General features: G+C 40.8%; 2 protein-coding genes across 4 annotated transcripts in view; one reads left to right on the top strand and one right to left on the bottom strand.

Moving 5' to 3' along the window:
- Nucleotides 1-323: 323 nt before the first annotated feature.
- STARD5 (StAR related lipid transfer domain containing 5) lies at nt 324-5480 on the top strand. Its single transcript, XM_040077663.2, has 6 exons — nt 324-438; nt 574-623; nt 727-859; nt 2249-2366; nt 3378-3471; nt 3998-5480. The coding sequence occupies exons 1-6, from the start codon at nt 349-351 to the stop codon at nt 4143-4145; spliced, it is 633 nt and encodes a 210-aa protein (XP_039933597.1). The 5' UTR covers nt 324-348; the 3' UTR covers nt 4146-5480.
- Nucleotides 5481-7418: 1938 nt separating this feature from the next.
- The window catches only part of IL16 (interleukin 16), a 30480-nt gene continuing 10589 nt past the window's right edge, over nt 7419-27309 (bottom strand). The window contains exons 3-21 of one of the 3 annotated variants that reach the window (XM_040077277.2): nt 25652-25788; nt 24868-24976; nt 23141-23234; nt 22461-22603; nt 20535-20645; nt 20036-20150; nt 19757-19830; nt 19451-19664; nt 18289-18406; nt 16982-17114; nt 16157-16244; nt 14930-15405; nt 13279-13414; nt 10940-12026; nt 10269-10452; nt 9957-10058; nt 9021-9273; nt 8029-8154; nt 7419-7780 (exon numbers count right to left, since the gene is read on the bottom strand). In XM_040077277.2, coding sequence (XP_039933211.2) covers nt 7587-7780; nt 8029-8154; nt 9021-9273; nt 9957-10058; nt 10269-10452; nt 10940-12026; nt 13279-13414; nt 14930-15405; nt 16157-16244; nt 16982-17114; nt 18289-18406; nt 19451-19664; nt 19757-19830; nt 20036-20150; nt 20535-20645; nt 22461-22603; nt 23141-23234; nt 24868-24976; nt 25652-25788 — 3894 coding nt within the window. In that variant the 3' untranslated portion in view covers nt 7419-7586. Of the gene's footprint in view, nt 7781-8028; nt 8155-9020; nt 9274-9956; nt 10059-10268; nt 10453-10939; nt 12027-13278; nt 13418-14929; nt 15406-16156; nt 16245-16981; nt 17115-18288; nt 18407-19450; nt 19668-19756; nt 19831-20035; nt 20151-20534; nt 20646-22460; nt 22604-23140; nt 23235-24843; nt 24977-25651; nt 25789-27309 lie in introns of all 3 variants that reach the window. The other 2 variants (XM_040077276.2, XM_058422370.1) reach the window with 2 other exon arrangements.

The following is a 27309-nucleotide window of genomic DNA, read 5'->3' on the forward strand; positions in this document are numbered from 1 at the left end:
ACTGAAAATTGGTTGGTTGGTGTTTCGCTTGTTTCTCTCAGCGTCACTGGGACCGGGATTACACCAGCGACGAGCGCGGGGCGGCCCTATCTCCGAGCAAGCACCGCTCCGCCTCCGATCCCACACACGTTACCACATCCCCGCCGTGCCGTCCCCCCTGAGCCAACCCCGCTGTGCCATCCCCGCTGCCCGGGCTCTGCCCGTCCCCAGCCCCGCGTTCGCTGTCCCGTGAGGCGCGGCCGGGCCGGGCCGGCGTCACCCTCAGGTGAGGGGCGGTGCCGCCATCGGCCCAGGGGCGGCGCGGCGCGGGCGCTCAAAGCGGCGCCGCAGCGGCTCCGCCCGCCCGCCATGGACTGCGTGGAGCGCGCTGAGGCGGCGGCCGAGCAGCTGCGGCTCTACCAGAGGGACCCCGAGGGCTGGCGGGGCTGCCGCAGCACGGTGGGTCACGGCGGGTCACGGTGGGTCAGGGGGCTGCCGCGGCGCTGCCGCAGCACGCTGGGTCAGGGGCTGCGGCGGGGACGGGCGGGAGCCGGCCCGTCGCAGCCCGGGGTCTGAACGCTTCCCGTCCCGCAGGGTGAGGTCGCGGTGTCCTGGAGACCCTCGTCGGAGTTCGCTGGCAACCTGTGAGTACGGCTCGTTCCCGGGGCGCGGGGTCCTGCCCGCCCTGCTGCCGCGGCCGGGCGAGGTCTGGAGCAGCGCGGTTCGGTTTCGTTTCGTGCCCCGCAGGTACAAGGGAGAGGGCATCCTGCCCGCCAGCCCGCAGAATGTCTGGGAGTGCATAAAGCCGGTGGCCGGCGGGCTCAGGACAAAATGGGACCAAAACGTGAAGGACTTCGAGGTCATTGAAGCCATCAGTGATGTAAGTTCCTTTAAAACTGTTCCGGCGAGATATATGAAGCGTCGGGCCTTATGAGACAGCCGATGGTACGTGCAGGGAGGTAGCGAGTTAAGGTGTACTCTGTTTCTGGCTGGATCAGCTGAACGATACTGGGATAAAAACCCTTTTCTCCTTTGTGGGTGTTTTTTTTTTGGTGGGGTTTTTTTTTGGTTTTTTTTTTTTTTTTAATTTTATCTTTTTTCAATAAATTGTATGCATTTTATTAACATATATATTTATATAGATAATAGCTTACCTTTCTGAAAGGAAAGGAAAATCGTTCTTGGCTAAATACTGTGTACTTAAGTATGCAAATGTGTAACGTATCTGTGTATAGGTATAACATTAAGTATATAACATTAAAGATTCTTGCACAACATTGTTAATGCTGCAAATCAAGCTAAGCATGATTGTTTTTAGCAAGCTCAGTGTGAGGGAAGAGAAGGTTTAGCAAGTACATAGACTTAGCTAAGCAGTGAAGCATTCACATCATCAGCCATCAACTCAGTTCCCATCTTTCACCATGGTAGCAGTGACACTCTGCCCTGCACATCACACCCTGCCTTTAGCTGGCCTCAGCACCCAGTGGTTTGCATGTCATTAAAATGGAGATGCTACACTTTGAGCAGACAGATGAGCAGGGCTGTGTATGAGCAGCAGCTTCTACTGCCACAGTTGCACAGTCTAATTCCTTTTCTTTTTAAAGCATGTTGGAAAATTAAAAGAGCATTGGATTTAGATCCCCAATCTGAAGTTGTATGTGCTTGGAGGCAGCCAGGTGCAAACACAACCAGTCCCAGAAATGTTTGCTGAAGTTCCAGGAAGTTTGTTTTTCTTGGGGGAATCCTCTAGGCATTTAGTATTCATTATGGACAACTTCAGGAATGCTGCAGCCTGCCACTTGAAATTCACAGATGTGCCAGCACCTCCCAGTGTGGTAAAAACTTCTGTTTTGGAAGCCAGTCAGGGCAGTAGATGGTAGCATTAATGTTTGTGCAGTGTAACAAACGGGGTTATCAAGTTGTGTCCTGTGTACACTACACAAAGTTATCTTTGCTGGCGTCCTGGGGAGGACAAGGGTTTTAACTGTCCTGGGAGCACAGGTGTGCTAGATTTGCATTTCAGTATCCCTTGTGGTATCTGTCCCTTCTGAACATGGAAGCAATGCCTTATCACTGTTTCTTTTCCTGTCCTTCATTGATCATGATAGTGCCTTTTGACTGTGCTGATTGACCTTTTGTTCAACAAAGGATGTAGAACAGCTCAATGGAGTTTAGAAGGTATAACTAAAAGAGTGCCAGAAAGTACAAGGATTTTTCTGTTCTACTTTTGAAAACATCAACTAACATAATTCTGTTCTGTGATTTCCAGACTGTCTCTGTATGCAGAACCACAACCCCTTCAGCTTGCATGAGGATTATTTCACCAAGGGAATTTGTGGATGTAATAGTAATGAAGCAATATGAAGATGGGACAATGCAGTCTGCTGGTAAAGCACTTGTGTTCTGAACAGGTTCATGTTATATTTGGAGATAACCAGCAGCTACTGAAAACAACTATAAAATAAAAGCTACCAGAAATAAACAGAAAATTAAAACTAAGTAACAAGCTGTTCAGTAGTTGTTGACATGATCTTGATCAGAAGAGAAAATAGTAATGTCTCTACATTGTTGTTCCCAGAATATCTAAATCATCATAATATTCAGATAATGATAAGGCTGGCCTATGGTTTATTCCCTTGCCATGCTTTTGAGATTAAATAAGTATTTAATTTACTGCTAAATTCTAGGGTATTTTGAATGGGATTATTTTGTTGTCTTAAGAGTCTATAGAACTTTCTAAAAGGAGTCTCATTTAGGCTAAATCCTGTTTTAACATTTTCTGCACAAGTTTCAGTGAAGCCATTAAATAAATGTACCACTCCTGGATGTGAAAATAATTGGTTTTATGAAAACAAAAAGGGCTGATTTTTAAGGAACTGCCACTATATAGAAGGATTTTGGTTTTATTTGTTTTTTCACTTTCATTCTGTTGTTTAACTGTTACAAGTCTGAGATTTTATTACCCCACTGTTCAGGTGTCCTATTTCCAGTTCAGAAAAGCCTTGTCAGGAATTTATATACTTGGTAGAGTGCAGCTTGTCAGCAGCCAAGTGATGTATCTGTGTGACATGGATTTGTTGGAAGTGAACCAAATGACCTCTCAAGAAAAGCAGTGCCCTCACACAGCGTGGGTTCGATGAAACTGTCGAAGTGCCGATGCTTCCTCTTCAGAGTTCAGTAACAATTGCTTCTAAATTCAACGCTTCTTTGATTTCCCCATTCTAAGGCCAGAGTGGTCTTTTCTGACCACTTGTCAGCCCCACACTGAAAAAGTTGTACTGTTCTTTTTAATTACATTTTGAATAGTGAGTTTGCTTCCCATCTGGAGCTTTGTGTGCCAAAGACTCTTTCCTGTATTCTGGAAGAATGACCCTTTCCTTCAATGCTTTTTCTTTCAGCCACCAATGTGGAACACCCACTCTGTCCTCCTCAACCAAATTTTGTGAGAGGTTTTAATTATCCCTGTGGCTGTTTCTGCATACCTGTTCCAGGGTAAGAAACAATCTCTTTGAATGTTACAAATTTTAAAGCCCTCTATCCACTGTGTGGTGTCTTTATGTGCATGATTGCATGTGACCTGTAACCTCTTGGCAATGGTATGTTTCTGCCTTCTCAGTAATCATTGTGATTGAGTGCCCTTCTTGTTCTCATTTTTGTGCAATGAATTAGTTTATCGTCATTTCCTGGAGGGAAGTTCAGTGTTACAGAAACTGTTATCATGGTGCAGTTCTTCCTGACCTCCTTAAATTCAGAAATTCAGCAAAACATACAGATGTGGTCTTAATTTTTGGTAAATAACTATCTGATTGATGTGCCATAATTTGTAGACAGAGTCATGTAGCTAATTAGGGCCTAGATAAACTTAATTTTGTAGCTATATTCACTGAAATTTATCTGTTTGTTTAAAAAAAAAAGAAAAGCTTTTGGAAGTATCTACTCTAATGCAAATAAGAGTCACTGGAAAGTTCTTAATGCTCTTAAAACACAGGCTATAAAATCACTTTCATTGTCTTTGCAGGGAGCCAGACAGGACTGAGCTCCTCACTTTCTTTCAGACGGATCTTGGTGGCTATCTTCCCCAGACAGTGGTGGATTCCTTTTTTCCATCTAGCATATCTGGATTTTACAGCAACCTGACCAAAGCTGTTAAGGCATTAAAAGCATGACAAGATGAGTTGCTGACATCACCAGCTGAGGGTAGGAAACAATCTGTCAGCTTGTGGGTAAAAAATACAAAGTTAGCCTCAGGCTTTTCTATCCACTAAGGTAGAAAAAAAGATGACATGAAACAATGAACTGAGTACAATACATTTTTAGAGCAGCATTTTCTACCTGACTGCATGCAGAACCGTATATTCTTGTGTAATATGAAATTCTTCACTTTAATGATCAGAAAAATTCCGCACCAGAGGCTAGCAGAATCCTGGAGGCAGCAGTGGTGACTGTGCAGGGAGAAGATGGACTGGATCTGTTCTTGCCCGCTCTTTGTCAGTGTCTGTGAGGTGAAGCATTGCTAAAATCCACTTAACACCACAGCCAGGTGCAGGTCAGCTCTGTTTGGTCTCTGAAGCTCCCTGTAGATTCCTGAGGGAAAATGTTTCTCCCCCAAAGAAGATGTATTCCTCCTGCTGCCAGCACTCCTAGAGCTGCTAAGATGCCTCGGTGGGTCCAGCCAGCAAATTGTGAAAAGCCAGAACAAATGGGATTATGTAGAGGATGTCACTTGTTTGTTCCAGCAGACATCAATGTTGATGGTAAATATGCCGTAAGTGCTTTTTTTTTTAAGTCAGGGTCCAGCAGTGCTAATGAATGCACAGGTGTGTGGGCTGGCAAATAGACACACTCCCTTTCCCCTCTCTAGTACCAAAACCAGTGGTTTCACAGTGTCATGGAACAAACTGAACCGACATAGAGGCAATAAATAAAGAGGATTAAGCACTTTACTTGCTATTTTTTAAAAGGCACATGCAATGACCATTTTGAATTGTAATTGAATGTTTTTTGGTTTCCTGTGGTGAGAGGTTTTAACGGGTAAATCATCTTTTCGTTAGCTTTGCCTTGACAGGCCATAAGGATGATGCTTTTTTCTAGGACTGGTTTGCCTCCCAACTTTACATTGGGAAATCAGCGCCTGATTTTGTGTGCCAAGATGTGTCCGTTTTAAGAGATATCTATGGTTGCTGCAGGAACGTCAGACATTACTATGGATTATATATAATTACAAAAGTAAAAATAATTGCTGAGTGAGGAAGTTGAATGCAGGTTGTGATTTTACTGTGATGACTTGATTATTTAGCAAGGTTAATATGTTCTGCTTTCTGTCCCTGTATTTTTTTACCTTTGGTATAGGGCATGGACTAGCACAATATGTTTCCCACTGTAAACCTCACCCCATGGATTAGTTTTTTAAGAAGACAGTTTTTAGTCCAGTCTCCTTTGTATACAAAGATGTAAAAACTTGTGTGAGTGTGGTGAAATAAATATTTTTGTGCTACATCTTACTGTTTTTCCTGAATCATCCTTTGAAATGGTTCCTCATACACCTGTTCTGACATCAGGGAAGCCGAAGAGCAGCTTAGAGCTCCAGCATCTCTCTGAATTTTAGGAAAACAGAGGGAAAAAGCCTTCCCACTACCTTAGGAAGAAGAGTTTGGTGAGAACACTTACCCTCAAGGTTCTTTGCCCTTGGTTGGTTCTTTATTTCCAGTTGCTGTTTTATTTACTTAGGAAGAATAACAAATTCACTGAGAAGAGATGTGGGCCTTGATACTACAGAGTCTTAGACATATTTTTAAGTGTACTGAAGTTAGGTGTGAATTACAACATCTTGGCAAATCTTGCCAGGATTTATATGAATTTAATTAGTAGAAAGTTCAAGAAGCGCAGCCGAGGTCACCACTCATTATTTCCACAAGTAATGCAAATTATTTTTGCAGATAATATGGCTTCTTATTAGCTATTTATAAGGGCTTTTATTGCTTAGTGCAATAAAGGTGGTGGGACCAGACACTTCACTGGAATAACTTCAAAACCCCTTTTCTGAGTGCTCAACACCTTCTATCCAGGAATTAAGAACCCTTCACGTTCAGCCTTCTGCCTTGCCAAATTGGAATTGGAAATGTTTTGGCAAAGACTTTTATGTAGGTAAAAAAGTATAAGAAGTATGTAGTTCAAAAAAGTATAAGATTTACTCTCATATTTTTCTCTTATTTTGGTTGCCACCCAACTAATAATTTTTTTGTTTTGAGACAGAAGTTATTTTTTGGGAAAGAGCTCTGCTGAGTAAATGTTTGGAAGTGTGGGGACAGATGGCTTGTCAAGAATTTTCTTTCAAGGATTAATTTACAGTTGTCTTGTGAGAAAAGGCCACGGCAAGTTCAATGTCTGGATTTAATTAATACCTTTTCCTGCCTATCCTCCTTCCCTTTCTCTTAATTGCTGGTTTTGAGGCATTGTGTTAAGTGTATGGAAAACAGCCCCTGAGCTTCTTCGCTTCTTCCTGGTGAAACTGGGTAACTGAAGAAGGGTACAGAAAATTCCCATCTCTGGGAAGGTGAACAGCCAAGGACAATAACCAGATCAGCCATGTGGCTCTCAGCTCGGGAGTCACACATCCATCCTGCCCTTGCATCTCTCTCCCTTTAATGAAGCAGGTCAGAGAAGACCAAGTGGGTCCATGAGCCCATCTTGCCATAGGTACCTGTGCTGCTGGTAGAATTCCATACAGTGCATGTAGGAATCACTGAAGCGTAGATTTGTCTCCAAGTTATTTAGCCTTTTCAGAATAAACATTTCAGTTCAGAAGTACTTGGATTCACAATTACGCTTGCTGGTACTTTCCCTTGCAAAATTAACACATTTAAAAGAAAAAAGTGTTGTTAGAAGGTGAGATTTTGTTTTGAATGGCCTTGTTATTGTCCTGCTGAAGTCCTCTTGAGACCTCTGACCAGGGGAAGACTGGGAAAACTTCCACTACATTGCCCTCAGCTTCCTGCCTCCCCTTTGGAATACCATGAGAACTCCTTTCCACCCTGTGTTTGCCTGCTGCATTGAGATGGCTCTGTCAGCTGCTAGTAGAAAGTCACTTTTACAGGTTTTTGGCTGTCCTGAATGGTCTCTTTTTAATAGGAAAGCTATAATTTTCTAGGGAATGTTGTTTTGACACACAACACTGCAACCCATTTCTCTGCCCTATCCATTCTCTAAGGCAGTGTTTAGCTGTAGACTCGTAGACACATTTCTTGTTTCTGGGAAGGTAGGGAACAGGACTTGGAGAGTAACACCGAAAATTTAGCACAGGATCTGCTTCTGATACTTGTTAAGTTAATAGGTTAAAATAGGAGAGTACTACAGCTGTCACATATTTTATTACAACCAGTATATTATTAACAAAGTCATTGTTTTATAATTACAGGCTTTGTAACATCTGTTTCTGAAGGTTGAAATTAGTTAATTTTTAGTTAATCCCAGACAGCTTTCTCTGTAACTGGCAGTAAGATCCAGTATACTCCTCATGGATGCTTTCTGAGTATCTTGCTGTGGCAGCCAAGTGCCTGCAAGTAATAAAATCCTTTGTTTGAATATTGGCAGTAGTCTAATCCCTCCTCTTACAGAGTTTTGGATGACTTGCTGGTAACAGAACTGCAATTCTTCCTCTTGATGATGGCTGTGATGGGCCCATCAGGTAATGCCTTGATTACATTCCATGCCTCAAAACGAGTGAGTCCTTGCATGGCAGTTGTGTGCACTTGTAGGAGCTCATCGCCAGGCTGAACAGGGCTGCTCTGTTCCAGTGCGGTCCCTGGGGACAGAAAATGAATTTCCTTTCATTCTTTCTGTGGAGGAAACTTTAATGGATCTTTCACTTACTAGTGAATGGATCAACAGCCTGTTTGTTATAAACCACCTGGTCCCAGCAGGCAACAAATTGCTGGCACCCAACAATATAATGCTGCATTTGAAAAAATAACATTTCCATAGTTATAAATCAGCAGTCAGTTATGAATCCCACAAGCCTGTCTGAGTTGGGAACATGTTAAGTGTGTTTACCTTTAAATATCCTGTTGATGATGATAGGTTTATCTCCCTGAATAGAGCCTTTCCCTCCTTCCAGACTGAATCCTAAACCAGCAGGTGTTTTTTGTAGAGTTACAGTGCAGATTGTATCTCCAGTGGCTGGAAACAAATGGAAAGTTACGACATGGATAGCACACAGTCTAAAAAGTTCAAACATCTGTTAGAAAAAATTAACTTTTGGATTCTTTGCAAAGGTCCTATAAACTGCCAAATTAAAGAGAAAACTAAAGCTTTTAATTTCTCATTTTGTCATTTTAAGGCCCTCTGGGAAGCTGGGGAAAGAAAGTTATGTTTGAATTACTGGAAGAATGGAAACATAAGGCATTTACAGGAATTATAAAAATCTGTTAAATGAAAAATCTAAGGGAAATATTTGACTTCATATTATTTACTAGTTATTGACTACAAGGCTGCTAATTTGCAGTATGGAAATAAAGCTACAGATGTCCACATCATGCTTTAGGAAAAAAAAAAAACAAACCAAAACACTGAAAGTGGAATATTCTGCAAAATTTTGACCTAGCTGTGTTTCAGACATAGCCACCTGCTATATCAAACAATAGCACATTGTTTTTCAAACTGAAATTCTCTTTCATGGAGAACAAGTCTTGTAACAATATTAGGATAAAGAATCACTGTTCACTGAGTTGTCATTATACCTTCAATTACATGTGTTGCTACAATAATGATCTTTGTACAGCTACAGAAATTCACATAGAGACTCACACCTGCTTGGGTTTTTTAAGGAGTTCTTTTGTCTTAGAAATCCATTAATTCTTTCCCTTTTCAGTAAGGTAATTTCAAATATTTCAATGTCTATTTCAGGAATGTTTTATTAACTGTGTTGTCTTTAATCAGGGTTTACAGATTTATGCAACCAGTGTTGGTTTTAGGAACACCTGAATTTCAGGTAATGAATAAACACTTACCAGGTGGGGGCTGCAGGATGATGCCACTGAACTTACCAGACTCTTGTGAGGCATCACTTGCTACTGATGATGTACTAGAGCTGACTGAAACACTGGGATTTTTTTCTCCATCTTTGGATTTTCTGGTGACAACAACAGCTTGTCTGGGTTGTCGTGCCTGTCGCATGACTGCTGAGGCGTCACTGTGAGTCACACCTTTCAGAGACTTCCCATTAATGGAGAGTACTTCATCTCCTTTCTGAATAGTTCCTTCCTGACAGGCCAGTCCATTGGGAAATACTTTGTGAACCTATTGAAGAGCCCAGTCACCACACACACACAAGGGAAGAGGAAAGAAGGACAAGTCACTAAGTCTCCTAGTTAACACTTTACACTGTGCATTTTTCATTTTTTGCCAGGAACAAGTTGCTTCTATGACATTTCAGGATGGAGGACTGAATGAATTTGCATGGAGAAGTTTTCCTGTGCACATCCCTCCTCAAGCAGCCAGGGGAGCAGTTTGGCCCTGGTACCAGACAGCCTAAATCTGTGCTGCCTGCTATGTATCTTGCATATTCTATTTCCTGACCCTCTTGCTGCTCTGCTTATGAGAGGAAGGAGGTGTGAGACTTAGCTCTAATTTCCAGACCCCTGTCGTGTTTTCACCCACTTCATTCTTCCAGGCCATCCTGAATAGTCTATAAGCATGTGTGTAATATGTTGGTTATTTCCTGTGAGGGCTGTGTGTTCTGCCTCAGCTTTCAGAGCTGTTGGGGGGGAGGTGCCCAAGGAAGAGGACACTGCTGTCAGACACCTGGAGAGGCAGCTCTGTGCAGAAGGAACCTGTTTTCACCCACTATGGTCCTTCCAACCCTAGCAATACAGCTGCCTGCTTTGATTATCTAAAAGCCAAAAACTGTAGTAGAAAACCTTCAAGGTATGTATTTTCAGATAGAGCGTTGATTTGGGAGTATTTTTTAAGATTCTACTTACTGTTACCACTTTGTTTTCTAGATCAATGCCCCCTGCCAGACTGAATCCAAGCCCAGTATCTTCTTCTTTATGCAAAACTGTAACATGAATGTCATCAAATTCCTAGGCAGAGAAAGGAATAAAGTCAAGAACGTCAAAAAAGTTATGTCAAAATGATTGGAAAGTCTGTTGTGTGTTTTATAATGAGATTTAGTGGCATAAGCATAATATTAAGTTGCAAAGATTAGCCAGATACATTCACTCTACAGCTTTCTGAAAATCATGCACAAAAAAAAAAAAAAAAAAAAAAAAAAAAAAAAGAGGCAGATTTACCTTTAAAGTTTCTTCATCTAGGGCTTTGACTTCCTCTATAAGTTTTGCCAGCTCCTCAGGGGAAAGCAGAGAGATGACTGACTGTCCCAACACACCGGATGCTTGAGGTGAGCCCTGTTCCTCTTTGTCTTCCTCCTTCCCTTTGTCTGCCAGGCTCACTGTGTATTCTCTCAGCTCCGAGAGGCTGTCCCATTGTGACAAGAGCAAAAAAGAAACCTTGAGCTATGAGAGGACATACCCACTAAAGTAAAAGGCAATTTTGTAGCAGTCATCTTTTCATCTTCTTAGCATGTAATTTGGGGGGTAACTCCTACAACTATTATAAATATGGGCAAATGGAAATTAGTCGTGTTAACTTAAAGGAAGTAGAATCCATTGCATAAAAGAATAAGAATAATCTCATGGCCTTAGGCAAAGACACTTAAATCTGCTTTATCATGGAGATACTAGAAATAATGCTCCTTGAATAGGAGGATGTTTGAAATATGCATGTACGTATATAATACAAATTAAAACCAAAATTAACAGTCATGAGTCATTTAACCTTCATGCTCTAAAAAGTTCTTAACTTAGTCTGTGCTTTACTTCTGTGTTCTGCTGCCTTAGAACTAATCTGTCAGCTAACCAGTGAAGCTGATCTGTAAATCTGAGTTTTAAATATGATATCTTACTTTAGGGAAAACCCAGTGTCCAGGTGATGATTCTCGCTTGCCGGTGAGATGGAAGCCCCATCCTCCTCCATGGAGGACTGAGCCACTGTGTCCAGAGTTTCCCATGCACTGTTTCCAGAAGAGGCTGGGAACTGAGGAAGGCAAAGCAATGATTTCATTAAAGCAGATGACACCTGACTGCTGATGGAATAGATTTTGCTACACTTCTCATCATACGGCTTCATTATCTCACAAGCCTGGGCAGCAGTAAGAGGGAAGCTTCGTGACCTTAGGCTGTGTGCTTTTGCTACTGACACAAGATGGGAGTTTGCAATGGCTCCTGGAGTTAAGAGACTTGGTGACTTTTCAGTGCTGGCATTGCTGCTTTTCTCTGAGCTGGTTGCAATCCCCTCCCTGCGAGAGGAAGATCTATCCAGGCTCTTTGTGGCCACAGCCACAGGTGGCTGTTGGTGGCTGTTTTCGTGATGTTGGAGGAAGGGTTGGTTTGAACAGACTGGAGCTGCCTCTGCCCCTGCTGCAGCGGGAGAAGGTTCTTTCTGCACCGACGGTTTTAGGCTCAACCTTCGATGGGTTTTTTCAGGTGACTGTGGAGCACTCAAGGATTCAAATGAGCTTATTCTTTGTTTTATTGATGATCTTCCAGGAGACACACGTGTTAAGCTGGATTGCAGTTTTTGGCTAGAAGTACTGTCATGGTTGGCAGGACTTTGATCTGCCTGTGGCTTGAGATCTGAATTTGCTTTTCTCAATCCTTTCAGACTTTGGCGGAACCAGGTGGGCTTAGGTGCAACAGGAGGACCCTTTTTCACACTGTCATTTTCATCTGATTTTAGCACTTTGGAACCAACTAATTCTGATTCTGATTTCTTCAGAACTGTCTCTGAGCTGCTTCGATTTTGATTCTCTTTTTTCTTGTCTATGCCAGGTTGCAAATCTAAGTGGACATTGTTTTCACTCATGGTAGGATTAAATAAGCTTTTTATGCAGTCAGAAATTTTAACCCAGGGGTCTTCTGTTGTATCAAGACTATAATCTACCCGTGCTTGTCTTTTAAGCACAGGCCTTTGTATTGATGAAAGTGGTGTTCCTGTAATAAAGAGACATCGATTATAAACAACCATCCATCCACTTCTCCAGCCCTTCTCACTGCATCATTATTAATTCATTAAGCTTGAATTTCATTCAAGCCTCTGATAGATTTTTTTTAAAGTTTCTAAAAGGTTTAAACTTTTTAAAAATTCATAATTCTTGATGTATACGTTCTGAATCCAGAACTGAAATTAAATTAAAAACAAGTCTCTTGTCCACTTAAATACAAGATTGCTTTTTTCAAGGGTTTACAAATACTGAAATTCTGGGGTGCTGAAATCTTGATACAGGCTGTAACAATGCAAAGAGAAACTTAAAAGTGCAATGTTGCTTGCAGCCTAGAGAAAAAGCTGGTGTTACAGTAAATTCTTTTCAATAACATTTTTTATTTTCTACATTTATAGGTATATCCTACTCTAAAAAGACTATCATAGGAAGATCTTTGATATTTATGCTTCCTCAAATTTCCTCAGGCATTTCCAATTGATTTTTCTGATCTATAAAAGCTTGATTCTAATATGGGAATATTTTTTAATTCATAGAGGCATAAAACATTTTAATATTAGACATGGTGGAGCTGAATGGCAGCAAACTTCTGTTTGTACAGCTGCACGGGCACTGTTTTCTGCTTCAGTGTGAACTTTTTTTTTAAGGTAACATTTTTACTTTTTTTAATGATCTGAGCCATAACTTACAGAAATACATAAACCTTCATGTTGTAAGAGACCTCTTGAGACTGTCTTGTTCCCTTAACACTAAATTTGCTTAATTCTAACTAGCACAGCAGGAAAGTAACTTAGCAGTGGTTTGTACTATTGCAACACTAGAGCCTTAAAATTGTGTGTAAAAATATCCTTAGAAATGATAAAACTAAGGTTTAATATCAGATATTCAGTATAACTAAGCAGCTTCATCTGAAGCGATGCAGCATTATTGTACCTGTCCACTAACAAATTTACAATAAATCATTTCTTATGCTGCTTTTTATCTAGTTTGTCTTTTATACAAAGATTAACCAATAATTAAAAAAATAATAAATCATCTCTTATGCTGATTTTGATCTACTTTCCCTTTCTTTACAGAGATTAATCAATAATTTGAAATTTCATCCATTCACCCCAGCATTTACAGATATGGTTTGAAGACTACATTTAAAGAGAAAGAGAAGTCAGCTCAATACCCATTTTGGAATCCAAACTAAATACTACACACTTAGTTGGGGAAAAAAAAGTTCATGGAATTAAACATACCGAATTTTTCTCTTCTTTCTTGATCTCTGCCCTCTGGAGCAGCTGTGTGTTCCTTAGCATATGCTGTAGGAGAAGTGGTGAAGACACTGTGGGTTACATCAGTTTGATGTCCCTCTAGCATTGGCTCTCCAACTTCCTGCTGAACAAACAGGAAAGAGAAGTGTGTCAGAATGCAATTATGCAAACCACACTATATATGAATTTGAAAAAAAGGTCTGAAAAAATACATGAATGTGGAAAAAAACCAGAAACCCCATTTAAAATTGTGGTATGCAAGCCTCAGACAGGCTAATACAAATTTGTGGGAAATAAAGGTTAAAAAAATTTTAAAGCACTGATAAAACCTTCTCTTAATGATCTGAAATACATTCTGACAAGAAACTTTCTCTCTTGGGTATATACAGATATACAGAATGTCTTAATGGAGGAAGTGGTCTTCCTGAACAGACCTTGATTTTTCATGGATTTTATTGATCTTGATATTTAGTTTTTTCTCGCTGTCATTTAGAATGACAAAGTATGAAGATCAAGAAGTTGCAGGGAGAGATAAGTTCAACAAGTACTTATTTCCCTTAATTTTACTTCTGAAATTTGATTTTCTAGCTGTAGTTTCTACCTAGGGGATGGTAAAAGTGACCTTACCTAATATGCTTAACTGAAATTTTCTTGGATACTAACATTATCTGTGTACTTCAGTTTGCTCTGTTTAATTTTGTATCTTTGTATCTTTGCAGCTTGGGAACTGTTTGGGGGCGTTTTGTGGGTTTGTATATTTGTTTGTTTGTTTTTTTCCTTTGCATCGCATTGAGAACAGTTCATTTCTACTGGCATATTACTAAACCTGGGGAAAAGAGGTTTCAGTTTTAAACAAACCACAATTTTGTTTCAACATGCAGATCTCACAATCCTTCACGCTCATGCAAAAGTGAAACACTCTCTGTTGTCTTAGACAAGAGAGGGAACTGAAATTTAGTAATGTACAAATGTACACTCTTTTCAAGTACTGTAGCTCATAAACTAATACGTACGTGCACCACTGTTTAAATGAGTTTATTTAATACCTCTTGGTCTCAAGAAATGTATCTGAGGCCAAGATTCCCTGCTGTACATAATGTTAATGCTTTCTTCCAAGAAAAATCCACTACTGAAACAAAGAAATTATTGCTTCATGACTACTTCATAAATGATATGACTCTGTGGCACAGGTTGTTGGGGTCAGCCACGCCAAGCTGGCATCAGAGGCTGTGTAAATCCCTCCAGTCCCAGCCGAGGGCATAACCCTGGTACCAGAGCATGCTCAATACCACCAGTGGCACATGCTCAGGAAGAGGGGCAGGGACTCATGCATTCATGCAGCTGCTCTCACTGGGATTTTAACTCAGATACCTTAGTATGGAAGATATCCTTCAGACAATTCTCTGACTTCTGACCTTCTTTAAACATAACATTTTGTACTAAACTGGCTTCACTGATACACACCTTATTTTCAAAACAGAAGAGCCTCATCTTCTTCCCCCAATTCTCACACATATATATATTTTCCCTTTTTCCTACCCCTCTTCCTGCTGCCATGCAAAGCCACTTTGCCTTCCTCCTTCCCCTGCCTCACAAATATGCAGACACAAGAAAAATGTTATAAATCTTTCTTTACCTGAGCACTTGCAGAAGGTGATACAGCCACTTCTGATACAAGATTTTCTTTCCTGTCTGCATTACCCTGGTCACCACAAGCGCAGTCCTGCTTGAAGTATTTCCTTGGTGGAGGTTTGGGCTTTGATGATTTAGGTTTTCTAACGAGGATCTCTGATGATTTCTTAGTGTTTTGCAAGGCTCGAGCGCCTTCGCTGCAGGACGGAGGGGAATTTCTCCCTGAATTACTGGCAGAGAATGAGTACAGCAGCCCAGGTTGCTGGGTGATTGGTACATCTACACTGTGTACTCTTGCTTTCAAGTCTGTGAGCTGGTGCACAGCAGCAGTGGCACACGAGGCCCGGGGGTTGCAGCTGCTGTCGCTGCTGGAGCGGGTCATGAGCCGCTGTGCCCTGCGGCTGCAGTAACCCGCACTCCTGTCCATGTGCTTCTCACAGGGGTGTCTCCCGTGCCAGCTCACTTCCAGCCTCTTCACACCTGGATCAGGAACACGTTCAAAATGTCTGTTCAGTGCAAGCAAAGTGCTCACTTCTAAGATTTAGCTGATTAAATCTGCAGCTAAATATCATCCTTGCTGGATACAAAGGTATGATTTATGCATTGAAGGCTTGTAGGGTCAAAAGTCAACAGCCAAGTTCCTGAACACCCAAATATTTTCCCTATATATAGGTATGTCAGCACTATAGTTTTACTATACTATAGTTTACTATACTATATGCTATACTTTATGACTGTACCCATCGGTCCTTTAGAAGACACTCAAAGGAGTATCATTCAATACATTACTGGGAGAGGATGTCACATCAGAGCTGGGCAAATGGCTCCAGCCATGACTGCATATCCTTTCCTCACAAATAAGGGATTAACAAGGTTTACCCTAGGACATCACCTTCATTGTGCAGTTCCTTGTTGTCATAGTCCTGTCACCTACAGTTGTTTGAAAAGCTCTGAGCAGAACTTCTAAACCAGAGAGGATGAGTAACTGTGAGAGGAAGTTTGCACAAAAAAATGCTGTCGGTAATCAGACAGACTTGGTCTGTTCTCATCTCTCTGGTAACATAACATTGGAGACACGTTAGGAGAGTTGTCCTGTGAGGTTTCCTCTTCTTTCTTTCTTTCTACTCTGGGTTACTTTATGTTTTCAAGGCTTCTAATACAGCATGTACTCATCTTTGACATCTTTTAAATCAAAATTACCATGTCTCAGTGAATGCATTTATTCCCTTACCTTCAGTACTCCACTGGTGTCTCTCCTTTCCAAATCTGTTGCTCTCCACAGCTTGTGCAACAGCTTCCTTTAACTGTTGCTCAGACACCTAGGAAATATCATGTCATTTTACTCCCATGAGGTGAGTTAATTGCACACCATTATATTTGTACATATCCCAGTATATATTAAGTATATCTATGGATGTGCTGGTTTTAGAGGATGTTTAGGTAAAATGGGACCTTTCAAAGATATACATTCCTTTGCAGATTTCACTAGAAGTGGATTCCTGGATTTACCAGTATAAGGTAATTCAACACAGCATAGTTTATGTAACATTTTAAACTTGATAATAGTTTATACAGTATTTAGTGTTAGGAAGCATTTTGTAGAAAAAACCTTGCAAGAATAACATTGCACTTTAATATTAATTTAATTACAAATATTGGCAGGAGAAGAACTAAATTTTAATTACTGAAGACGATTTTATAAACATTTATTTCTTTTTGGGAAGGTATGTTCCCTCTCTCAAATTATTTACTTCTTATTGTCAATTTTTTCTTACATGAGAACTATGTTTTGGGTTATTTCTTAAATGTTGTTTCTGTAGTTTCCTTATTCACTGCGTAGAACCTCGTGTAAGACTGTCACCAGTGACCTTCAAATCTTAGATGATTCTAGTTAAGATGGTGCATATCTCAGATCTTTTTGTGTGCAGTCATGATCATAAAGAGATCAGCATCTTTGTAGTCAACATTTTCCCACTTGTGTTAGATCAGCACTTGCTCCCCCTTAGTTCTCAATATGTGCTATATTGAAAGTCAGAAAGAATACGGACTCTGCTACCTGCGGTTCGGGGTGTCTGCTAATAATGATTTGTACTGCACCAGGATCACAATGGCTTAGCACAGCATAAACTTCATTAAGGGTTGTATTTTGTACTGAAGTTTCATTAATTTCAAGAATTTCATCTCCACACCTAGACAGATATTAAAAAAAAAAAAAAAAAAAAAAAAAAGAGGGAGGATGTAAACAATGGAGATTTTCTCCTGACCTTGTCTCACCCATGTGAAAACATACAAAAAGCAAATTCATAAGGTTGACCTCTAATTTGCTTACAGATAAAATCTGTCTTTCTGTTCTGTTAGAGAAAATGGAATGGGAGTGAGTTGGATGTCAAGGGGTTTTGATGTGCCATGTTGCATGCAAACTCTGAGCTTCCTGCATGTTCAGCTGAGCACACTTGGTGTTCTTTCTGCTGTCTGCAGCTCAGCTGCTGCTTCCACCTACACCTTCCTTCCTTCCTTTCCAGTTAACGCTTCACTTTTAATGTCTTTATATTATGTTAGTGCTGTTTAAGTCCAGAAAGGATGTTATTTTTCTGCTACATATGTGAATAACTCATTAAAAGAAAAATTCTGATGACAAATTATCAAAGTCTACTAAGCTGGATCTTTCTTGATGAAATCCAAATTTGGCTCACATGGAAACTGAGATTGCCTTGCTCTGCTCTAATTCTCTCACAATTGAAGAGTCTGACTGAAGGCACTGATTTGTATCATGCAAATATTCAAATAATTTAAGACTATAGTTCTTTCAGCTAAAGTATTAGAGAGGAGGGTTACAGAACACTGAAACCTAAAAAAGACTCCATTGAAAATGCTGCATTCTGTTCAATTCTCAATATGTTCAAAACTACTATCTGGTCAAAAATCTCTGAAAGTGAATTTCTACACTCTCACTAAGGTCCATTTAAGCAAATTTGTTTTTCTATTGGGTAAGAAGTGATAGAATTTGAGGAGCTTGTATCAGAAAAAAATCTAGTGCTCAAACAAGCATTATGCCATATGCTTAGTTTTTTCAAAATACTTTTTTGTTTGGAAATCTCCTCCAGTAGCAATGCTACAAGCTTGTCTGACCTTTAAAGTTAGCCCAACTTGGGCGAGAGGCAGTGATTTCACTGAGTGGCTGTATTTCTGGAAACCCCACAAATCCTAAAGACACATGCACAACCCTGAGAAAAGCACACATGCTTTAAACCCCAAATTCCCAGAAATCAGTATTTCTTCCTGCCCAAATAGGTCAAAAATAAACCCATAAAAAAGATCAGTGAGAAACTTGTGGCATAAGACAGGCAGCCTTTCTCATCCTACCTGAGTCTCCCATCCATATGTGCCACTGAGCCTGGCGAGAGGGTGTGAATAAAGATCCCTGAAATACACTGGAAGTAAGGGATGCTACACAACCCAATTCCAAGGCCAACACCTGGCTCTGAAAGAATCAGTAATAATTAAAATAAAATACATAAGAAACAGTCAAAACAAACCATTGAAAAACATTTTAAAAAATTAATTAAATTTAATATTCTGCACAAGCCAAAACCAAACTCTCATGTTCATGAATGTTGTGCATTCAGTATTTGTTGCTGCTTCCACTGCACTTTTCTATACCTTTCTATCATTTAATTGTGGGGTTGTTATGATGGCTTTTGTCTCCCTTATGATTAAAGTGTAACAGACACAATGGAATGCAAGTTTATTTTGAAAAATTATCTGTCATTACAGAAGAATTTGAATGACTTTACAAGGAGACAGAATTGGAAAAAAAAATAAATCAAGGAGCTAAAATTAAGAGGAAAAACAAGTTAAAATTAAGGATATCTGGCTACTACTAGCTATAAAATTTCAGTCCTCTCTCTGTTTTATATAATACAGCTTAAGATTTCTGTGAGTTTACCCTCTTTGTTCTGGACAGTCACTGATGTCAGATCCCATACTTTCTGTTCGGTAAGTGACTGGTACCTCATAGGGACTTTGCTTTGTTTGTTGCTCTGATGTTCCCGTATTTAAAGTTCATTTCATTGTGCCAGTGGTTTTTTATAAATGGAAGGTTATGACATTTGGAGAGGAGGTGAAAGAACTATAAGAAGATCTAGATACTTATTTTATTTGGTTTTAAGCCTTTTCAAGAGTGAAATTAACTGCTTGCATAATTACGGGTAAGAGTTGCACAGTCTGCTCAATAAGAGCCATTTGTTGACAAGAGCTTTACTTTTTCATGTGAAGGATATGAATGTGACTCTAATGCCTGAGAGAAAAAATACCTCAATAATTAGCTCTTGAGGACAGATGGTGTTCAAAATCCTGCTGTTGATAGATACTTGTTAGCACTGACAGGCACCAAGATCTAATTTAGAGTATTAAAAACCATAGTTCAGGAAAAGAATCAGGTTAGGAAAGACATTCAGAGAGCAAAGGAACAGTGGTTTGTCAGCCAGGGCTTTGTTGGCAGTGCTCAGTTAATGTCAACGCTCACCTTTGTTTAGGGTAACTTCCATTATGACCCTGTCATTGGGCTTTGTAGGGTTTAATGAGAATGCTGCATTTTCTGAACTGAAAGAGCTGTTCTCCTTGGTTATGCATGTACTGGAGCTCAGTGACTGACACAAGAGGGGTGACTGACAGCTGGAAGCAGAATGAGGTGTGCTGAAGCTTGTCCTGACAGTAAGTGTCAGAAGACCCTTTTTGGCCTGCTAGAAAGAACAGACAATGAGTGAATGGGTTGAGCTCACGTGCACGTTGTGTCTAAAAACAGAGGTTGTTCTGGAAGAGAGTACATAACCTTGAATTTCTGTAAAGCATCATAATGTGTTAATCCATGCATGGATTCTCCATTCAGTTCAAGGATTTCATCACCTGTTTTGAATGAGAAAAAAATTATATTATTAGTACTGTATTGTGCAGTAAGTTACATGATAACATACATGCACTCAAAAGGACTCTTGCAAATGCAAAAATCTATGCAGGTGTAAAAGACACTTATGGCTTATTTCAACTTCAATCTGTCTTTCAGTGTCATTTTATGGTAAGTGGGAAAACGGAGAGAAGGGGTATTTCCCACCTTCTTGTAGCCTTCCATCAGCAGCAGCAGCTCCACCAGGAAAGATGGTTTTGACATAGATGCCTATTGGTCCATAAATACTGTCTTTACCACCAACGATACTGAAGCCCAAACCCTAATTTATGGAAGAAAAAGTGTGTGAGAAAACACATTTCAGTTCTCATGAGCTATTGTTCATTTGCAGTCTCTTCTGCATTACCTACATGGGCAGTATGGTCAGTGGAGTAGAATAATACATGAAAAAACAGTCAGTCACATTCCTGTAGTAAGAGTCAATGGGAATTTCAGCAGAATTTTGCTTTCTGTTTGTTCCGATCAATTAATCCACTATTATATGTGCATAGGAAGATGTCTAAATTATTTTTTAAATTTTTGCTTAGTTATGAATTGGCAACACAAAAGTAGCAATGTTAATACCTGCAGTCACTTCTCTGCACTTTGCAGATCACATTTGTGAGGTGAAGTAAAAGTCACCATAAATCAACAGAGTCAGTCTTACCTTCCCTTGTCCTTTCATCAATACAATGTTTGAAATTACTGAAGCCTGCGAGCCACAGGATGTGTGCACTAGTTGAGCTGTACTTAGGGATCTAGATGGCCTCGAAATTGCCTGTGAACATTAAAAAACCAACAAAACCCACAGTTTTCTTTTATGCATAAGTAGAAATTCTTGAACGTACATTGCAGCAACTTGTTTATTTGTATTTTTCTTCCATATAACTGATGGTACTAAAAATTCTTTTCTTAAAAAAAAAATTCTTTCTAATTTTCATAAGCCGTTTGTTGTTCAGAAATTCACTGCTCACTGAATTTGTCCTGTAGGGACTAAATTGGGGAAAAATTAGGATGCTGATCCTTGAAGTGGTGCAATGGTGTAGAAAGATATATTTGTGCTCTGGCTTGAGTCCCCATGCCAAAACCCCACATGTAGTCATTGGGGGACATAAACAATTATTATCATTTTTGCCTTGAAGAACTGAACTAGAATCAAGATATTCAAAATATTTCCTTCATCTTGTGATTAAAAAATTTATCCTGGCACATACCAGACCTGTTTTCATCATTTCCCACCAAACATGATTTTGTGCTGGATTTCCTGAATTCAGCCTCTGAGATTTGCCCAATTTTAATGAGCTTTTAATGAAATATTTAGTGAAATATTTAATGAAACCTCCTATTTCAACATGGTATTACAAGATAATTTAAGCACTGACAGAAGTCATTACCCAAAGCTAATTATGCATGAAGTTCAGCAGGGTCATAGTTAATTGCACTCATTACACATCTGAGAGAGTTCAACACTCTTTTTTTTCTTTTTTTTTTTTTCTTTTTAATGCAGCAAAGTGAAACTAATGGGTGTTGAAAAGTGGAAAATCAGCCCAAATTTTGGCTTCTGCATATGCGAGAGTCTCAATTTTGACATGAAAGCAAGATTATCTATTCAGCATCAGATTGGTAACGGGATTAAGAGGTGAACAGGTGTGCAAGACCAAAAACACGCTCTCCAAAATGTATTCCTCTCTCAGAACAGGGTGAATGTTTATTCTGATATGAGTCTTCTGAATCTGAAATGGGAAATTTTCAAATTTTTTGCTTCTGTGTGAAGAGATGTATTTTTTAGTTCTGTTTGTGGTGGGTAGCAATACCCATAGCCAGGATGTTGCCAAGGAGCCTCTTCAAATGGGCAGCGTGTGCCACGCAGGAGCTTTGATGAGAAGGAAACCCAGTGAATCCCTGTGGATCTGTCTGTGTGCTCGGTGTGGTTTGGTTGGGGTTTGTGCTCTGGTTTGCAGCCTCCTTATTCCTGTTAAAGGCTTGGGTCTCTCAGGGTGAGTGATGGGCCAGGAAAAGGCAGGGAGCAGCAGGGAGGGAGGTGGGAGCTGAGTGTGAGGAACTTTGCCTCCATCTCCTCCTCCACGTTTGAGCCTGGGGACCTTTGGACATAAATATCCCAACCCTCTCCCAGCCTCTGGCGGGTCACTTGGCATCCATGTGGAGAGCACAGGAGCCAAGTCTTCAGCCTCCTTTAACAGGGTGTTTAAATCTGTCTCTTTCAGTGGGGGCCGTGGTGAGTCTGTACCCGCTTGTGGCCACGGCTGGGCCAGCGCAGGTGGCTGAGGAGACTGGTGGCACTGGGGTTCTTAACAGGGTGGGGTAAAGCACCCTTTGGAATTCAGACACACCGTAGAACCTGCTGTGCAAAGGGAGGGAGAACCCGGAGAAATGGGGCTTTTCTGGCACGGAGCCTTTCCTGCCCTCCCACCCTCACAGGGGAGAGGTTGGGGGCAGAAAGCAGGGGAGCAGAGTGACCACGGGTGCTGGCAGGGCCTGCAGGGCGGATGGCTCCTGGCAGGGAAGCGGCGATGCAGAGCGCCCTGCCGGGGACAGCGCTGGGCGTTTCTCCGGTGACCCCTGCAGCACTCACCGGGGCTCTCCCTGCAGGGCAGTCCAGCTGCTGGGACAGCGATTTTCGGCTGGCCTGGAGGGCGTGGGGCTGTCGGTCCCTGAGGGGCGCAGCTCTGCGGGGCGCGGGGCCCTCCGCATCCCCGGCCCACAAGGGGCTCACACCTGCCGGGGCACGGAGAGAGGTGTGTCACTTCACAAGGCTCGGACACCTTTCAATCGGCGTTTTAGGTGAACGCTACTTAGAAATGCTTTTTCCCCTTGTAAATCTCTTTGTGAAGGGATTGATGTTTTCAGTTGTCACCTTAGGGATAGCCATTAATGTTAAATGTCGTAAAAAGCAAGCATTCCCTACCAAAAAGAGTGTTGCCCTATTTAGAATACACCATTAAAAAAAAAAAAAAAAAAAAAAAAACCAAACACCAAAACCAAAAAAACCCAAAACAAAACAAACAAACCAACAAACCCCAAACAAACACCACCACAACCCCATAAAGTGCAAACCTTATGCACCAAACCTGGCTGCAGGGTGTTGTGAATAGAGAAGCTGATGATTTTATGCATCAGCAATTCTTAGCTAAGAACCCCAGAATAAATTTGGACAACATTTCTTTTAGCACCATAGTACCATCACACAATGGGGGCCTGTGATCTGCACTCCCTGAGTATTACGAGAAAACAGATTATTGCTCTTCAACTTACTGGTGGAGTTACTGCGAGTCCGCTGACATGCAGCCTTACCGTGCAGAAAACCATTCTGTATTTCCAAAGGCCTTTCCTTACATGTTGGTGTTGCCTAAAACAAAATAAATGAAAATCCGTCAAACAAAACCCATTGCTATGCAGGATATTTCTATAGTGGTCTATTCTTAAAAAAACCAAATTTCTTCTAATTTGGCTTGCACAGATTTCAGCCTGAATTAAAAAAAAAAAAAAAAAAAAAAAAAAAAAAAAAAAAAAAAAAAAAAGGAGCAAAATTAATTATTTAAATAAATAGGAAGATAAAGGGGAATGGAGCTCAAAAGTTTGCCATAGAAATGATTATAACAAAGTAACAAGATAGAAATAGATTCAGATCCTTAGACAAAATGAACAGAAAATTAATTGGGCACTCCCAGTTGGTCCAGACAGATTAATAGTTTGATGGATGGGTAAAATATAGCCTTGCTTATCTAATTTCTGGAGATAGCTCATACTTTTCAGGCACTCAAGCACCTTAGGTAGGTGTTAAATTAAAGAGGAAAATTCTTAATCCCATCTATGTAATAGTGGATAGGTGTCTAACTTCTGATTCAGGGGGATGTTTTTTAGTCAAAATACAGTCTGAGCATTTAAAAAACCCAAGGACTAAGTTTTAGAGTTTTCAAAAAAATTATTACCTTCCAGTTGGAATCTCCTGTTGCTTTTGAAAATATCGCCCCTAATTCTAGCATTTAAAAACTTGTCGATAAAACATTCAGCTTTCTAAATGAAGGTATTTAGAACTGTTGGAAAATAAATATGTGATCACATCTGAAAACCAGTTGATGTTAGGAATAACTTCTGGATAGTTCCTGCAAGTCCTGATCCTGTTCCTGTGACCCAATTAATTTGATTCTGAGGTAATCCCAGTTAAGGGAAGAATATTATTAAATACAGACACCATATGGAAACTGATATAAATAAAACAAAATGCCAGATTTTTGCTCAGTGATATTCTACAGGAGCTGATACAGTCACAAGAGCAGCATCAGAGCACGATCTGTGTGTTCTAATCTAACTGGAGCCAACCAAGACAAACACTTTGTTTCAGAATCCTGATTTCAGGAGTTCTGTTTGGAGATACAGGACCTAAGGAATGCTCATTTTCCTCTTGGACAGCAGGTGGGGGTATTGCCAAGTCTCAAAATCCTACTAGGGCTTTCCAGTCCCATTCCGTTAGAGAACTCTTCAGAATAAGAAATACAGAGAATATCCTTACAGATGAATTTTGAAAATGATTTTGCAGTGTTTCTCTTACCAAGCTAGCTAGCTTGAAAAGTCTTTGCTATTAACCATAGACCTTAGATCCACAGAACTACTTTGTTATAAGGCTTGTTCTCTGGCTTTGCCGGGATTCATGGATCTTTCCTTAAATCCATTTCTGCCTTTCTTCAACTTCTAAGTGGAAAATTAACATTGGTAAGCTGTGTGTGTTTCTAAAAGAAGGGTTTGAACAGCCCTTGCTAAATTTTCCCAGGGCCTTGTCCTCCCCATAGCCTCTGTTTATCTGGAAAAAAGCTATGCTGAAAGTCACCAGAGTCTGACCACAAGAAGTTTGGGGTTTTGTCAGGAAAGGCAAAACCATGTTCTTCAATTGTCTGATGAGCAAATTCCCCTCCTCTCTAAAGTCAATGTCCAATCACCCCACAGTTGCTCATGCTTACTTTGTGAGCCATCAAGATGTTCACCAGCTGCGTCGTTGGGGGAATGACAGACTCAGCCTCCTTTCCAGACAGGTCTTTTAGTGATTGTACATTTAGTGTTAACAGTTCATCCCTTGGGCTCAGGCAACCATCCCTTAAAGAAAAAAAGAAACATTTGTATATTATTTCACACAGAATAATATGGCCCTGTTCCATATGCTACCTGTCTCACTATCTGAGGAGTCAGCTGCACTTCTCCCCTTGCCTTGACCTGTGCTGCCATGAGGTGCCCAGATGTGTGATACACCCCATCCCCTGCTAGGATTTTTTCCTGTTGCTGCTATCTTCTGCGTAGTCCTGGTGATCACTGGCTGCCTGGTGATCACACAGCTAACATTCAGGCAACATATTCCTCCCTTCTCACTGTCTTACACTCGAAATTTGATCAAAGACAACATTTACTCCCTGCCAGGAACCTTGGCTCACATTGCTTTCCGGTGGCCTTGTGGGACTGATGCCACCCTACACTGCCCTTTAACAAGGCATTGCCATTGGAAAACCTGATGTTATATACACTCTCTTGTTCTTCCAGGTTTTATTTCTTGGTGTAATTGAGCAGCTCTAGATCCCTGAGTGGTCACAGTTTTATTTTTCTAGAATCTTGACCTGTGTCTCCAACTGGAAGCAATGTAAGGAATTATTCCCAGACGTCACTTCATTTCTCTGGAACTGAGCTTCAAGGCATAGCTTGTCACAAAAAGCTGGTTTGTGCAAAATCCATGCAAACAAATGTCTCTGTAATAACTTGCTAACTCCACATGTACTGTACCTGTTTGCTGGGCCTTCAGCAGGAACGTGGCTGCCTGTTAACCCTTTCCAGAAAGATGCACATCTCGGACTCCTAGAGAGCTTGATTCCTGAGCTGCTGTTCCCTGATTTTGAACACAGCCTGCAAATGCAGCTGTCCTAATCCAGAAGATGAAAGGTTGCATGAGCGAAAATGTACTAAAGCTGTTAAAAGCTACTTACACTTATTCTGAGCCTTTTTAAGAAAGGCTTAGAACCACGTTGCCTCCCAGGAGAACAGGAGCCTTTAACAGTGTCCATTTGAGAAAAAAACAATTGTATTATAGAGTCAGCTTTTTAAAAAAGTTATTTTCCTTGGGACTTCAATGGCTTCTGGCGACAAGAAGGAAGAACTACAATATAGCGTCCCTTTGCATGAGGGAAAGAGAACAGACTTTTCATAGTAACCGGGTAAACTTTGCCTATGCTAACTATTGTAAGAAATGACAGGGAGGAAAATAAACACATGACAGACAATTAAGTGCTCTGGAAAACAGAAGAGGTCTGTATGGAAAATAAGTAAAATAAGTGTATACAAAACAGTAGAAGTGCCACCCCTACTGGCTCCACCCCTACTGCTGATTTGTTAAGTGGGGGCAGGGGACCAGAGAGGTGGAAAATTCTTTGTCCACTCCAGACTGGTTGAAGTTGCTGTAGTCTGCATTGCATCTGGATAATTGTAAGCATATCTTCAGTGCAGTTATGAATCATTAACACAGGGCTATTCAGAAGGAGAAGCAATGTCCTGAGACATACATGGAAAGCAAAGAATGGAGCAACTAAGCACAAGAAGCACAAGACATTTGACTAGGAAATACACTCCCGTGGCACAAATATGAACACCTAAAATTTCTAAAGAGACAAGGAAAGCTGGAGAGTTAGCACACAATTTCTTTTCCATTTGCTTAGTATTTCTCCTGATTCAAGTATTCACTCATTCTGCTCCCAACTGAACCCACCTCCTCTGCCCTCGCCAGCCTCTCCATACTCCACAAAGTGAAGAGGGCTCTCAGTGTTTCCTGGATCCAGGCTTGTTCCCAAGAGATTTGTATGACTGAGGTATAGATTTCTGAAGGGGAGGCAAATTTCATATGTTAGGACAGGCCACAAAACATAACAGTGGTCAACTGTCTGTGTTGCTCCCAGGGCCCCTGGTCAAAATGGCATAAACTCTTTCCAGTAATCTGTAGTCCTCTGAGAGCACAAGGGAAGCTCTGTAGCCACTTTCACCATCAGTAGGGCTTCATTTCTTCCCTAGGCAGAGTTCATCCAGCCCTGAGGATGAGAATCATTGTGCTCCTTCACCACAAATCAATAAGGATCACATCATACCTGACTGACAGCAAACACAAAATGCAAATTTACAGCAATGTCAATAAAGGTCATTATCTTTCAGGCTGGCTGCCGAAGCCTGGCTCCCACTCTGAAACCTGCCGGAGTAAATCTAAGGCTGTGAATGAATGAAATATTTAACTTGGGGCCCTGGGCTCATTGCAGGCTGAATTCAGTAGGTAATGGATAAGGGCTATACTTGTATTGACTGACTTGTTAACTCTGTGGGTTTGCTTACATTCCAGATTGTCTGCCTTTAATGAGGAGTGTCTGAATTTTACGAAGCCTTTTTTTTTCATCAAGAATTCT

The sequence above is a fragment of the Hirundo rustica genome, chromosome 13 (genome assembly GCF_015227805.2).
Source record: "Hirundo rustica isolate bHirRus1 chromosome 13, bHirRus1.pri.v3, whole genome shotgun sequence".
NCBI lineage: Eukaryota > Metazoa > Chordata > Aves > Passeriformes > Hirundinidae > Hirundo > Hirundo rustica.

Coding starts and splice junctions, on each gene's coding strand:
- STARD5 (XM_040077663.2), top strand. CDS start 349: ATGGACTGCGTGGAGCGCGCTGAGGCGGCGGCCGAGCAGCTGCGGCTC. Junction 2,367..3,377: donor TGGGACAATGCAGTCTGCTG/GTAAAGCACTTG, acceptor TTTTTCTTTCAG/CCACCAATGTGGAACACCCA. Junction 3,472..3,997: donor TTCTGCATACCTGTTCCAGG/GTAAGAAACAAT, acceptor TTGTCTTTGCAG/GGAGCCAGACAGGACTGAGC.